The sequence below is a fragment of the Artemia franciscana genome, chromosome 16 (genome assembly GCF_032884065.1).
Source record: "Artemia franciscana chromosome 16, ASM3288406v1, whole genome shotgun sequence".
NCBI classification, from domain to species: Eukaryota; Metazoa; Arthropoda; class Branchiopoda; order Anostraca; family Artemiidae; genus Artemia; species Artemia franciscana.
In genome coordinates, this window is record NC_088878.1 from 30,765,424 (window position 1) to 30,781,317 (window position 15,894).

General features: G+C 34.5%; 1 protein-coding gene across 1 annotated transcript in view; it reads left to right on the forward strand.

Moving 5' to 3' along the window:
• Positions 1-15,894, forward strand: part of LOC136036827 (neuroligin-4, Y-linked-like) — a 277,273-nt gene that overhangs the window by 123,476 nt on the left and 137,903 nt on the right. Inside the window, exons 5-6 of the mRNA XM_065719159.1 lie at positions 7,576-7,607; positions 10,466-10,666. Of these exons, the coding sequence (XP_065575231.1) occupies positions 7,576-7,607; positions 10,466-10,666 (233 nt within the window). The remainder of the gene's footprint in view (positions 1-7,575; positions 7,608-10,465; positions 10,667-15,894) is intronic.

Below are 15,894 nucleotides of genomic sequence, written 5' to 3' on the forward strand. Positions count from 1 at the left end.
TGTTTGATAAAATTTACTGTTTAAACGTTTATTTATATCAAAACAATCGAAAAGTGTAACGCTTGGTTATATTCGCTGCGCTCTGTCACTTCCTAACTAGCCTATTTTTTGCCTCTAATATGATCTGAGTAAAGCACTAGTCAAACTGTAAAATAAAAATTGGGGTCTTCACAGATGGCAGCTCCTAGTGTTTATTGGACAATTACTACTTCTTTCAGTCCTTCCTTTGATTGAAAAAGAAGCATATGTTTTTATACCACATGAAAAATAGCCATGAGTGTGATTAATATGGATGATCGTACTGAACCAATAGTGGTTCCAAACGTTACATTGTCCCTCAAAACAAAACATTATTTGAAATGGAATGAAAATAAATTGAAACAAATTGAAATTAAAATTTCAAAATTGAAATAAAATCTAAAATTTAAACTTGAAAGTTTTCACCATATAAAATGGAGAAAAGCCTCATACAGACATTTAATCAAGCACAATTCGATTCCAAAGTCCGAGTCCAAAAAAGAGATGAACGCTGCTCGATTCAGGAAACGATCGAAAATATTTGATAAAATTGTTAATCAGTACAAAATGTTAATCTGGGTAGAGATAACTCTGAAAAGAATAAAGGAAATAAGGATGTTTTCTAAAATTTAATAGTTTAAAGACGATTTCTTTTCTCGTGGTGAAAATATTGTCTTCTAACATTGCAAAAGCCAACTTACTGCGGCATGATCTCTTATTGCTTAAAAGGCCCCAGAATTCGGAATGTCCGTTGTATTGAGTCTTTGTCTGGCATTCTATTACCAATTGTTATATTAGTTTAAGTTATACATAGTTTTAAGTGGTGATTTTAGGCCGATTAGCGTAAGAGTTAACAAAATAATCATCATGGTTAGGTATTGGGAGAAACTAAAATCTCTGGATATTTAAGGCAGCAGAGCATAGGTGCTTGAGCGATAGGAGAGAAAGCTTTCGGGCTATACAACAGAAAGCCAAAATTACGCTTTGGAATAACAAGAAAGGATTAAGCCCAAAAAGGGTGGAGGAAGCCAAACAAGTAAGGATTATTTTCAAGACCCAGAGAATCAGCAGTCTATATGCACATAGCATATTTGAAATTAGTTCAGCTTTCCCCTCAAGGTTTCTTCAGGTGATTATTTCAATGTTCTTAGTAATAGCAGTACTCACTACAGCAGTAGTAGTCTTAGTGATAGTAGTGGCAGTACTAGTAGTAGTTGTGATAGGGATTGAAGCAGTGGTCGTTGTAGTAGTAGTAGCGTGCAAATTTTACCTTTTTAGCCAATTGATCATCTCCCTTATCAATTAAAATGTAAAGAGGGAGGCTTTAAATAGATTAGGTTGGAGGAGGAGCTTGCGTAGCTGTGTTGGCCTCAGGCGGCTTGGTGCTGCAGTGAGTTATTAGAAGTAGTAGTAGCAGTAGTATGCAAATTACAGGTTTTGATTTAGTTCAACACTCCCCTCAAAATTCCTTGAAACACTCACTTTAAGGCCCTCCGTATTTTGGGCAAATAGAAATCAAATGTGCATAACTTTTCTCAATAACATATACTATATTTAAACAATGAACAAATTTCTAACTTACAGCCCTTACCTTGAGGCGTCAGGAGGGGGGGGGGCTAGACCTTTCAACAATGTTGAAAAATTGATGTCTGAAAATTGTGTTTGGATGTTTTATTTGGAAAATGATTGACGTTGGGGGGAGGGGTGATGGTTGCTCTCAGATAATCTTAGACTGTTAAAAAGGGCACTATAACTTCCAATTTTAAATCAAATAAGCCCTGTCTGAAGTTTATACGACTACTCATTTCATAGAAACATTATATACCCCCAGGGAATAACTTACATTCCTTTCCCTGGGCTCAGGGGTTGCAATGCAACACTGGTTGCATTGTTATATGTTCCTTGGACTATTTTAAGCAAAATAGCTCTCTCACAATTTCAATCGGACGCGTTTGATAAAAAAATTTGGGGCTAATTGCCCTCCATTACTTTGATTCTTAAAAGGGAACTAGAACTGCAAATTTTCAACCAAATGAGCCACCTCTAAAGTTTATGTAGCCATTCTTCTATAAAAACATTAATCAACCCCGCTTTATAACTTACAACCCTTGTCTCCAGGCTCTGGTGGTTTGAATTCACAGTAAAAACCTTTTTATATGATCTTTGGACTATTTTTGATAAAATGATCATCATGAAATTTCTATTGAATGCATTTCGAAATAACCCATCCTGTGGGGGGAGGGGGTAGCTGCCCTCTGATCACTTTTAATCTTAAAAAGGACACTAGAACTTCTGATTACCAGCCCAATGGGCCTTCTCCAAAGTTTATAGGACCACCCTTTCTAGAAGAACCTTTTATGCCCAATGGGCATTATTTAAAACCCTTGCCATGAGGGTTGGGATATTAATCTTCAAATACATAAATATTGGACAAAAAAGGTGAACAAAAAGTCTATTTCAAAACTTGAATTGGATGTATTTGTGAAACGATTGGTGTTGGGGGGGGGGGGGCTGGTTACTCTGCAATCCGTTTAGAATATTAAAAAGGGCACTATAAATTGTAATTAGCAGTCGAATAAGTCCATGTTGAAGTTTCTACGACAATTCCATCTATACAAAGTGCCCTGGTCTATAAAAACAAGTAAATAGTATATTGTACCAACATGGTTCTTCACTTAGGCAGCGCTATTGCGCTGCCTATGGTTAATTATGCCCCTTAACAGCTTTCAGTATTAATAAATGTTACATTATATACCCCACCCAAAACAACAAAAAAAGGAAAAGAAATATTAACATGCATCCACAACCATCATTCTTAGGGCCTTTTATTTCAGTTTAGGGCCTTTTAGAATTTTCACCCATCTCTCCTCACGAACAGAAATTACTCCGTATATGAAATTGGTTGTCCCCTCCGCAATCCCTCGCTCTTTACGCTAAAGCTTTTAATTGTTTTAAAAAGTAGAATTGTGGCAAAGAGTCAAACTTTAGCGTAAAGAGCGAGGTATTGCGGAGAGGACAACCCATTTCATATACGGAGTAATTTCTGTTCGTTTAAGTTTTAATGTCGCTCCTTACTTTCAGCTAAAAAAATTAGTTTTTTTTTAATTTCTGAACGTTTTTGAATTAATGCATGTTTGGTTTTGGCTCTCCGCACATAAATTATTAAAATGAAATTTGTATATTAATTCTTTTTTTTTGGCTAAATGGCTTTCTCTTAGTTTTGATCAGACGATTTTGAGAAATAAGGGGTGGAGAAGGAGGTCTAGTTGCCCTCCAATTTTTCGGTTACTTAAAAAGGCAACTAGAACTTTTAATTTTTAACGAACGTTTTTATTAGTAAAAAATATACGTAACTTAAGAATTAACTTACGTAACAAACTTTCATGATCTTATATTTTTATTATGTATACGAGGGGGTTTGTACCCTCTTTAATACCTCGCTCTTTACACTAAATCGTAAGTTTTGTCCCAATTCTTTAAGAATGACCCCTTAATCAGAAAGGCCGTAGAATAAATAGTTGAAATTACTAAAAATACTTTAGCATAAAGAGCGAGGTATTTATCTCCTCCTAAATACCTCGCTCTTTTTGCTAAAGTGTTTTTAGAACCCCTCATATGCGTAATAATCTCTGTTCGTTTTAAGTTTCAATGCTACTCCTTTTTTTCATTTGAAAAAACATTTTCATGTTTATTTTTCATTATTTTCTTATAGTAATGCTAGAAAATCCTGCGCCCTTTATATTGAATTTTTCTTCCCCCATGACAGATTCCTCCAAGGAAAGATCCTCCAACACAGCCCCCTCCCCTCAGCCCCATCCCCAAACAAAAAAAAATCCCCCCTGAAAACGTCTGTACACTTCCCAATAACCATTACTATATGTAAACACTGGTCAAAGTTTGTAACCTGCAGCCCCTCCCCAGGGATTGTGGGGGAGTAAGTCATCTCCAAAGACATAGTTATTATAGTTTTCGACTATGCTGAACAAAATGGCTATCTCAAAATTTTGATCCGTTGACTTTGGGAAAAAAATGAGCTTGGGAGGGGGCCTAGATGCCCTCCAATTTTTTTGGTCACTTAAAAAGGGCACTAGAACTTTTTATTTCCGTTAGAATGATCCCTCTTGCGACATTCTAGGACCACTTGGTCGATACGATGACCCCTGGAAAAAAAAACAAAAAAAAAACAAACAAATGAACACGCACCCCGTGATTTGTCTTCTGGCAAAAAGTACAAAATTCCACATTTTTGTAGATAGGAGCTTGAAACTTCTACAGTAGGGTTCTCTGATACGCTGAATTTGATGGTGTCATGTTCGTTAAGATTCTACGATTTTTAGGGGGTGTTTCTCCCTATTTTCTTAAATAATGCAAATTTTCTCAGGCTCGTAACTTTTGATTGGTAAGACTAAACTTGATAAGACTTATATATTTAAAACCAGCATTAAAATACGATTCTTTTGATGTAGCTATTGATATCAAAATTCAAATTGTTTGGAGTTTTGGGTTACTATTGAGCCGGGTCGCTCATTTGCCTTCTCTGCAGCTAATCTTGTAGTTCTTTTGGGATTGGGCTTGTTTTTATTAGTTCCTATTTTTCTTTTATCTTGATTTATATTATTTTCTATGATTAATTTTGTGTACAAACTTTTTCAAACTTATGATTAATTTTGTGTACATAGGGTTGAGTGTGTATTCACCCAAGTCTCCATTTAAGGATGTACTATTATTTAAGTTTTGTTTGATTTCGATTGCCTCGCGGAAAGTTTGTTTGATTCCTAGGTCATTGCGGAGTTATTTCTAGATTTTAGTGTTTTTTCAATACTGTCTTTGTGTTGCTGTAATCTTGTTCCTAAAGTTTGGTGGGTTCAACCAATGTAATAATTTCCACAACTACGTGGTGTTTGATACACCCATCTTAGACGAGTAACTGGGGTTTTATCCTTACCAGAATTGAGAAGATTCATTATATTTAAATTAGTTGTGAATACAACACATAAATTGTTTTTTAAACAAACTTTTTTCAGTTTTGAAGTAATTTTCGGAATATAAGGTGTAAATAGTGCTTGTGGGTTTTTTCGAATCGTTTTCTGGTGTGGGATTTAAGACTTTAGAAGAATGCATCTTTTTGCTCAAAGTTTTATGGATTGCCAACATTACACAAACAAGGCATTCCCGTAAGACTTATTGTAGCTAGTACAAAATGACCTGCCTCAAACATTTGAAAATTGTTATGCACTGCATTTAAATTATTGTTTCACTCCCAAAAATCTTATATAAAAAATTCAGTTGATTTTATAAAAAAATTGAAACAAATAGACATTTCTGAAAATTCCATATTAAGCAGCTTTGACATAGTTTCCATGTATACTAGTATTGATGTTTCAAAATCTGAACAATTATTACAAAAAAAAAAATGGAAAACAATCATCATTTAATCGAAGAGTCAGCGATAGGTCTAGACATTGATGTTGTCATGCATTTGATTAAATAATGTAACAAATATTCCATGCACTTCCAGTTTCGAGATTCATATTACAAACAGGTAAGGGGCCTTCCTATGGGAGCTCCTCTATCAGGCCTACTCGCAAATATTTTTGTCGAGAATCTTGAAAATTGGGCCCTAGATTCGTATTTTCTTAATCATGTGTTTTGGGGAAGTTTCATGGACGATGGAATTTCAGTTTGGAATTATGGCGAAAGTGAACTTAAGGTTTTCTAGAACATTTAAATACTTACGATAGAAACCTGCAATTTACTCTAGAGACCGAAACAGATGGGAAAATACCTTTTTTAGATGTATTGATAATACGCAGTGTGAATAAACTTGATTTTACGGTTTACAGAAAACCTACACATAATAATAGATACCTTCACTTCAAATCTAACTATCCTCCACAGGTTAAAAGAGGTGTGGTAATATCTCTGGTGGATAGAGTACTTAATATCTGTTCAGAGCCGTATATTAAAGAAGTATTAAATTTTATTACAGACATACTTTTTGGAAACGGGTACCCAATTTCTCTCATAAATACTGTTATTGCTCGAAGATTAAAGATGCATTCTTCTAAAGCCTTGAATCCCACACCAGAAAACGATTCGAATAAACCCACAAGCACGATTTACCTACCTTATATTCCGAAAATTACTTCAAAACTGAAAAAAGTTTGTTTAAAAAACAATTTACGTGTTGTATTCACAAGTAATTTAAGTATAATGAATCTTCTCAATTCTGGTAAGGATAAAACCCCAGTTACTCGTCTAAGAGGGGTGTATCAAATACCATGTAGTTGTGGAAATTATTACATTGGTGGAACCCACCAAAATTTAGGAACAAGATTACAGCAACACAAAGACAGTAAAGAAAAAACACTAAAATCTAGAAATAACTCCATATCTTTCGATTCAGCTTTAATCAATAATATTTTTGAAAATCCAAACCCTTATGTTCTATTTGACGAAACAATTCTAATTAGCAATGACCTAGGAATCACACAAACTGTCCGCGAGGCAATCGAAATCAAACGAAACTTAAATAAGTTTCCTATTTAGAGACTTTTGTGAATACACACTCAACCCTATGTACACAAAATTAATTATAGAAAATCATATAATTCAAAATAAAACAAAAATAGGAACGAATAAAATCAAGCCCAATCCCAAAAGAACTACAAGATTAGCTGCAGAGAAGGCAAATATCGCAATAAGAAATTATTCCAATTTTTAATAAATACACTTAGTTCAATGAATGAACCTTTTTAGCTTGTAAAATGTTAGCTTTTGTCACACAGTCTTGGCTGAACTTTTCGTTAAGAAGTATTGATGCCAAGGCTATTTAAAAAAAATGGATTTTTAGCCGAGAGCTTTTATTGTAAGTGTTTTATTGTTTATTATTTTCTTTGCTGAAGACGGCCTTTAGATATAGGGCCGATATATTCAAATAGGTGTTGTTGGTTCACTGTCTTGGGAAAGAAGTCCTCATTATTGTCTCTTCTGTGGTTGTATCATCTAGAATCCTTACTTCGATACGATCACGCCGGGAAAAAATTAAATGAACACGTATTCGTAATCTTTCTTCTGGAAAATAAAAACTTTTTTGTAGAGTACTAGTTACTATTGAGCCGAGTCGCTCTTTACTTACAGTTCGTTACTATGAATCGTTGGATTTTATTCCTTTTTTGAAAGCTACGTGAATTATCAGGTGGAAATAAATTTTAATGAACGACTGTAAAATTAATGAACAAATAAAAAATAAAAATAAATTAAACAACTTATGTTGTAGTCAAAGCTTTAGTTTTTAGAGTTTCGGTTTCTATTGACAACTTTATTCTTTACTTTTGGCTTGTTATTACAAGCTTTTTCATCCAAGGCTCTTTCAAACGTGAAGCAGGGTTACTACTCCCTCCCCCGTCCTCAGGAGCTTATGATGCGTAAAGTGTAATAGAGGAGGGGAACCCCCTCCCTATATAAGGGTAGTTTCTGTTTGTTTAATTTTTAACGTTGCTCTTTATTTTTCTTTGGAAAAACTTGCTTTTCATTTAAACTTTACTTGTTTTTAAGAGTATATCCGGGCTACCTGAAATGTAAGCAGGGTTAGCACTCCCTCAAACATAATCTTTAAGTCAAATTTTAAATTTATCAGAACTTTACACTGAGAGAAATAGCTCATTTAGTTTATTCTGCTTATTAAATTAAATGCAAATAAAAAGGGTTTTCTATTCAAGATTTCTTAAGAAACAATCAACCCTCAATCACATTGGTCTAATTTTAGAGCATTCTTTTTTGAAGTACTGGGATGAAAAGTGCAATTTTAGCTTAAAAAGATGGGGATTAAAGGGGGTAAAAACCTATCTTAATTTGATATGGAAGTAGGAGAGGAAATAAGACTGGATAACTATCTCTTCGTTTTAAGTTTGACATCACTTTTCACTTTCATCTCTTTTTTTTCTTAGTAACTCTTGATTTTGATATAATATTTGGGAATATCATATATTTAAGGGGGCGACTTCCCACTTTAACGCAAAATCCTTTACATTTAAGTTTAACCCTCGTTTAACAATTCTTTGATTCACCGGTCTCGTTTAGGTGTATTTACTTTGCAAAGTAAAATAAAACTGTTCATCCCATCTATGAGCATCCATCCCTCCATGAACCCTGGCTGTTTTTTTTTTTATTCTATTTTTTTTATTGCACTGCTCAAGTAATAATAATCATCTCTGGTAAATTGTAACCCTTAAAATATTTGAGAAGGGGGAGCGTCAAAAATGATCAATATGATCACCTTTCACAAGGGAAATTTGGCGCAAGAACAGTGTTTTTTAGGAGAAGCCCCTCTCCTCCTTCTCTGCAGGTAAGCATGCAAACCCATTTTTTCCTGTTGAGCTTGAAATATTTTTATATAATTCGATGGGAGATATCTCCTCTTAGCAGTCATATTGTTGGATTAGTCAAAAAGGTCTCCTCAGTACGGCAAGTAATTAGGTGAAAATATCCCTTCTCCCCTCCCTCCGTATATATCTGAAGTACCTCCTAATGAACTTTAAAAAATTTGGGCTTACATTTTTTTTCTCAGATTCAGTCCCCTCCCTCCCCTAATACATAATAGCTTACCGCCTTAAAATTGGTATGCATTTGCACGCCGCTGTGCGAATAATAATGAATTCACAACTGAATCAAGTCAATTAAACAAAGTTTCAAGATATTTGTGAATAATAACTGATTATTTTAAGCAAGATGTCAGTATTTTTATGGTTGGATGTTCTACCCTATGGCATCATAACTTCTGAAACTGGGAGAAAATCCCCATGTGCTTACTATAATTTAAGTTGATTAATTACCTCCGGTTTTTCATTCAAAAGTACTTAGATAACAAAGTCCCCTTAAAGGCGTCCCTCTCCCTACTTCTCGATTCCATTTTTTTATTTTTTTTTTGCCTCACACGAGCTTCTAGCGTGAAAATTCTCCTTGTTTTGTACTTATTTAGCCCACAAAATTGATTGATTGACTGTATTTTTGAGCTGGTGTCACGCGGAACAGCTCAGCGCACAAATGTTGACTCTGCTCTCGACAGCACTGTCATATTGTAAGTGTCTGAGAATTTACAGAAAAATGATCTCTCCTTTGACTTTCCAATATGATCAGTTTCATATGATGAGATCGTAAAATTGACCTACGGGGGACACAATGCTATACCGTCGACGTTATGTTAGATGACGTGGAAACAGTGGAATTTTGAAGCAACCCAATAGTTATAGCTTCAACTGAGAAGCACAGCTTAGATACCAATACAGTTATGAAAACTCAATTTATTTTTGGGACACAGTGCGCGGTAGCGATGCTAGTGGCTGGAGACAGGAAAGCTGGCAATCTAAAAGTCGGAGCAATTCACAGCTTAGATACCAATAGTTCAGGGCTTTGGTGTTCCCGCCTATGGGGTTGTAGTAAGATCTACGCGTCGGAGCGTGGGCTTGGAGGAGGCGCCAAGTTCAGAGCTCTGTAACAAAAGCTTCTCATTGGCAAGATAAGAGTTGTCATAACTGTATTTGTATCTAAGCTGTGCTGAGAAGATGCAATACTTACGTATATTGTTGATTTCGTTATTTTTAGTTGTACCCGTTAACTGAGCCAGAGTGATTACGCTACTTAAACAATTTTTTTTTTATTAAAGATTGACCTAAATTTTCCTTTGTGAATAATTGTAATTCAATTTTCACTGTATTTTACAATCGAAAAAAAACGAAAACTTTAAAAATGTAATCTGGCAATAAAATAACCCTTAATCTCAGATCTTAAATGATAGCAAAATTGTTGTCTTTTGCATTGAAGCATTAAATCGCAAAACGTTGGATAAATAACATACCAATTCTTGCATAATCAACATAAGCCTGACACATCTTTACAGAAAAATTCGAAGTTTAATAAGACTGTTAAAATTTCTCCTTTTCTCCTTTTCTAGGAGAAATTTCTTATTTTCTTTGATACAAAATTCTCCTACATTTAATCTACAAAAAAAAATTGTAATGATTAAACTCACAAATTCGTTCTTTTACCTTTCAAAAAATTCCTTTTCCATTCAGCTCTTGACAACTCAGTAATTTTTAAATTAATTTACAATTCTTGTAAAAATTCAACATCAGGGAAATCTTCCTTTTGTAAATTCTTAATATTATCATTTAAGTTTTCTCAAGCTCAAAAGATGTCTGAATAGCTAAAGGAAGACTTTCAAATTATAGCCTTAAATACTTGGCCTTAATTTTCCTCTTTTAAAGTTTAACAGCTCAATAAACTAAGTCCTTTTGCTATAATTCAGGAATAGTTTGTTAAATATCTCCACAGAAAAATTCAAATTTCTTATAAGGTCCAAGATCTTTCCAAATATTATCTAAGACGGCTTCAGTTTCTAATTTTTTTTCCAGAAGTTGTTTTCTTTCTTAGTTGTATCATCTTTAAGGTTTTTTCAACGTTGGACGAGGTATGAGAAACAAGGGAAGACTTTCAAATTTTGGCCTCATGGACCAAATTGCTGCATTACACTGGGTGAAAGAAAATATAGCTGCTTTTGGGGGAGATAATGAAAAAATCACTCTCATGGGACATGGAACTGGTGCAGCTTGTGTACATTATATCGCTTCTTCTCCAGCACTTGTTCCAGGTAATTGTTGCTTTTCTAAATTCAAGCAAGGGAGATTATTCGATAAGAACTTGTCTAGAATTCATCTGCAGTAACAAAGCCGAGAAAAAGTTATAAAAGGGACAAAGAGTCTCCTTAAAGAAGCCACGAGCAAACAAAGAACTAAAAAGAAAATCTTATTTTTCAGAATTTTGTAAAGAATTTAATTTTTTAACTGGTTAGTTTAATATTTTGTGAAACCCAATTTGTTATTCATTACTCAATTTATAATATCACTGTTAACTTTTTAAAACACTATTGGCTCCTGACTTTTCACGTCTTATTTTCCTCATACTAATCGGTATTTTATATTCTTATGACTTATTTTTAAAAAAAAATATATATTTTCTTATATCACTAATTTTTTTTTTTTAATCGCCGATTTTTTTTTTCGATTTTACTTAACTTACTATTAATTAATTTAAAATTTTGTTCTTAAATATTTTTTGACACTATTGATTCTTGACTTTTCAAGTCGTATTTTTCACAATTTTCTTTTAATTACTACTAACTACTAAACTTTTAATTGTTTACTTGGTTATTGTGATTTAAACGTGCTTATTACTAATTTCTTAGTTTCTAATTTTGCTCTTGACAACTTTAAGCGTTACTGGTTCTTGACTTTTCACATATCATTTTTTCACAATTCCTTCAATGATTAATGTTTAATAAATTTTTTAATTACTTAGTTTATTATTTTGATTTAATTCATCTTGTGAATTTTTAAGCACTATTGGCTCTTAGCTTTTCATTATATTATTTTTCACAAGTTTTTTTAATACTAATAATTATTAACTTTTTAATTATTTAGTTGAGTTTTTTTATTTTATTTAACTTATTGTTAATTGCTTATTGTTAACCAAATTGACGTTTAATTTTCTGGGAATTAATTTTCCAAACTTCTAATGTATTTGAACCTTTTTTGAACACTATTTTTCTTGACTTCTTTTTTCTTAAAAATACCAACAAATATTTACTGCACCAGGCATTTTCTTACGTTTATAAATTCGCGTGAAAGGAATCAGTTCGTGGTAACGAACTGTAGTAAGGAGTGACCCGGCTCAATAGTAACTGAAACTCTTAAAAACGGAAGTTTGATACCAATATTTACATCAAAAGAATTGTATTTTAGTGTTAATTTTAAATATATAAGTTTCATCAAGTTTAGTCTTACCAATCAAAAGCTACGAGCCTGAGAAAATTTGCCTTATTTAAGAAAATAGGGGAAACATCCCCTAAAAGTCATTTAATCTTAACGAAAATAAAACCATCAAATTCAGCGTATCAGAAAACTCTACTTTAGAAGTTTCAAGCTCCTATCTACAAAAATGTGGAATTTTGTATTTTTTGCCAGAAGTCAGATCACAGATGCGTGTTTATTCGTTTTTTTGTTTTTTTCCCCAGGGGTGCTCGTATCGACCCAGTCGTCCTAGAATGTCGCAAGAGGGCTCATTCTGACGAAAATTAAAAGTTCCAGTGCCCTTTTTAAGTGACCAAAAAATTGGAGGGCACCTAGCTCCCCTCCAACGCACACTTTTTTCCCCAAAGTCACCGGACCAAAAGCGTAAAGAGCAGGATGTTGAGGAGGGGACAACCCTTTAAATATATGGAATAATTTCTGTTCGTTTTAAGTTTTAATGTCGCTCCTTACTTGCAGTTAAAAAAACTTGCTTTTCTTATTTAATTTAATAAAAACTTGTCTATGATATATCTATTGTAACCAATGCTAGGACAAGTTTAAAGGAAAATTACAATTTCTGCAAAAGAAATTAGGAGTCAAGTAAAGAATTAATTAAAAAGCAAATTGAAAATAGTAAAAAGTTTATAGCTATTTCATTTTTCTTTTGTTCTTCTCTCCTTTTAATCCGTTTGGTTCAAGATCATTTTTTTAATATAATTTTTTTAGTGCTTCTGCTACTACTACTCTTAACAACTTGTTTCAGTACCAGGCCGCTGAGGGTAACACAACAGTACACCAGTGGTATCAATTTGGGGGAGGGCAGCGAGGGGACAGCTTCTATCCTATTTATTTTCTTGACCCACCCTAGATCTTGGAAAATAACTTTTTGGGGTATTTTCAATGAAAAATCTTTTTGGGGGTATTTTCATAGAAAAATCTTTTTTGCTATTGTCGTTGACAAATTGAAAAAAACTTCAACTTTGCCCCCTCCTTCTAGGTGTTAAAAAATACGTTTCGCACTCCCTTCTTATTTTTTTTTATTAATTGACACCACTGCTTTGCAAGCCCTTCCACTAACCCATTCAATCCAAATCTTGGCTCTTTTCCCTCCCACGTAGCTCCAATTTCCTTAAATTTTTCTTTATGGCCTCCTCACATCCCACTTGGGCACTAACCCTTTTAATTAGACCAAGATAGATGGCAAAACGGCATAGTCTATGGCACTATGTCATCATTCATCCGTTACTCATGGCCTAGCTATCTTAACCCGTCTTTCATTATAGCCTTATCAGTTGGGTTAAAACCAAATTTGAGGTAAATAAAGTGAGCATTAATTTTTGTCTTCTTTTAGTAATTTCCTTTTTTAGGTTAGTTCTTAACGCAGCTGTTGAATTTTTTAATAAAACTGTTTACATCATTTTTTTGGAATATATAAATACTGTTTTCCTTTCGAAGGAAAAACACACAAAATGTGTGTCAAAATCAAAGGTTTTGGACCGAGGTGGGAAATTAGTGATTGAGACATAGCTTGGTTTTGAATGGCTTGGCTAGCATGAATCCCAGACAACAGTTTAGCCGCTGTCGAATGGGCTACCAACTTTGTATTGGTTTTACTTTAGTAAGGAAAGCATTTAGTACGGCAATTTAGCCATTTTTGAATGGCCTGCCACCATCGTCTTGGTTTTACATTAGTACGGCAATTTAGTTGCTGTTGAATGGACTACCACCGTTGTCTTGGTTTTACTTTAGTATGGCAAGTATTTAGTACGGCAATTTAGCCATTGTTGAATGGGCTGCCACCATCGTCTTGGTTTTACTTTAGTACGGCAATTTAGTCGCTGTTGAATGGACTACCAACGCTGTCTTTGTTTTACTTTAGTACGGCAATTTAGCCGCTGTTGAATGGACTACCACCGTTGTCTTGGTTTTACTTTAGTACGGCAAGTATTTAGTACGGCAATTTAGCCATTGTTGAATGGGCTGCCACCATCGTCTTGGTTTTACTTTAGTACGGCAATTTAGTCGCTGTTGAATGGACTACCACCGTTGTCTTGGTTTTACTTTAGTACGGCAAGTATTTAGTACGGCAATTTAGCCATTGTTGAATGGGCTACCACCATCATCTTGGTTTTACTTTAGTACGGCAATTTAGTCGCTGTTGAATGGACTACCAACGCTGTCTTTGTTTTACTTTAGTACGGCAATTTAGCCGCTGTTGAATGGACTACCACCGTTGTCTTGGTTTTACTTTAGTACGGCAAGTATTTAGTACGGCAATTTAGCCATTGTTGAATGGGCTACCACCATCATCTTGGTTTTACTTTAGTACGGCAATTTAGTCGCTGTTGAATGGACTAACAACGCTGTCTTGGTTTTACATTAGTATGGCAATTTAGTCGCTGTTGAATGGACTACCACCGTTGTCTTGCCTTTACTTTAGTATGGCAAGTATTTAGTACGGCAATTTAGCCATTGTTGAATGGGCTGCCACCATCGTCTTGGTTTTACTTTAGTACGGCAATTTAGTCGCTGTTGAATGGACTACCACCGTTGTCTTGGTTTTACTTTAGTACGGCAAGTATTTAGTACGGCAATTTAGCCATTGTTGAATGGGCTGCCACCATCGTCTTGGTTTTACTTTAGTACGACAATTTAGTCGCTGTTGAATGGACTACCACCGTTGTCTTGGTTTTACTTTAGTACGGCAAGTATTTAGTACGGCAATTTAGCCATTGTTGAATGGGCTGCCACCATCGTCTTGGTCTTACTTTAGTACGGCAATTTAGTCGCTGTTGAATGGACTACCACCGTTGTCTTGGTTTTACTTTAGTACGGCAAGTATTTAGTACGGCAATTTAGCCATTGTTGAATGGGCTACCACCATCATCTTGGTTTTACTTTAGTACGGCAATTTAGTCGCTGTTGAATGGACTACCAACGCTGTCTTTGTTTTACTTTAGTACGGCAATTTAGCCGCTGTTGAATGGACTACCACCGTTGTCTTGGTTTTACTTTAGTACGGCAAGTATTTAGTACGGCAATTTAGCCATTGTTGAATGGGCTACCACCATCGTCTTGGTTTTACTTTAGTACGGCAATTTAGTCGCTGTTGAAAGGACTACCACCGCTGTCTTTGTTTCACTTTAGTACGGCAAGTATTTTTTTTTATTCCTCTACAAGGAGACTACAAATGAAATCAGACTTTTCTGTGTGCCTGGGCTCGATTGGATTCCAGACGACGTTTCAACCTGTGTTTACTACAACTTTAGCTACCTTAGCTGTGTTTACTACAAAGTCTTAGCTTTGTAAGGCAGAACATTTCTTGTTCTTCTACAGCGGGGCTGCAGCAGAAATTAGATTTAAGATTTGGCAATATAAGAGAATAAACTCCATAAGGAATAATCGTATCCAATAGTCACTGGCTACCAATCGATATGGTATAATATGGTAATTTCACAATGAAATGAAAGGATATGACAAAAAAAAACAACTTAGAAACAACAACATTAGTAGCTGCTTTTTATATAGTTTGTGAAAAAATTATCAGTTTTTTAGTTAAATATTTCTGAACAAATACGGAAAAGTTCAAATATAGTCCTTGAGCTAGTCCTCGGTGGCACTGATGGGTGTCACAATGTCGTCTTTTGCTTATGTGGTATTGCTCAATTGAAATAAAATATTTTTTTGTTTGTTAGTAAATTTTGTAGCTTTGTTAACACTGTTTATGAAGCTTTGACACACAATAATTGTTAACATAATGTCTAGTCGGTAGTGGAAATACGAAAGGTGTTAGGTGACATATTAGTCAAAAATGAGTTATATATTGATTCTACTAAAATCAGACACACCTAATCGATTGGTTTGATCAGACAGTACATATCCCCTTTTGTTCTCGATAATATATCGATTTCGTAATCCACTAAGAAAACGTGTTGTAACCAAATTTCGACCATGTCTGCTGACCAAAAGCGTTAAATGCACGGCTCTTCCAAAGCCATGAAGATTGTCACATAGGGCCTACCATAAGATG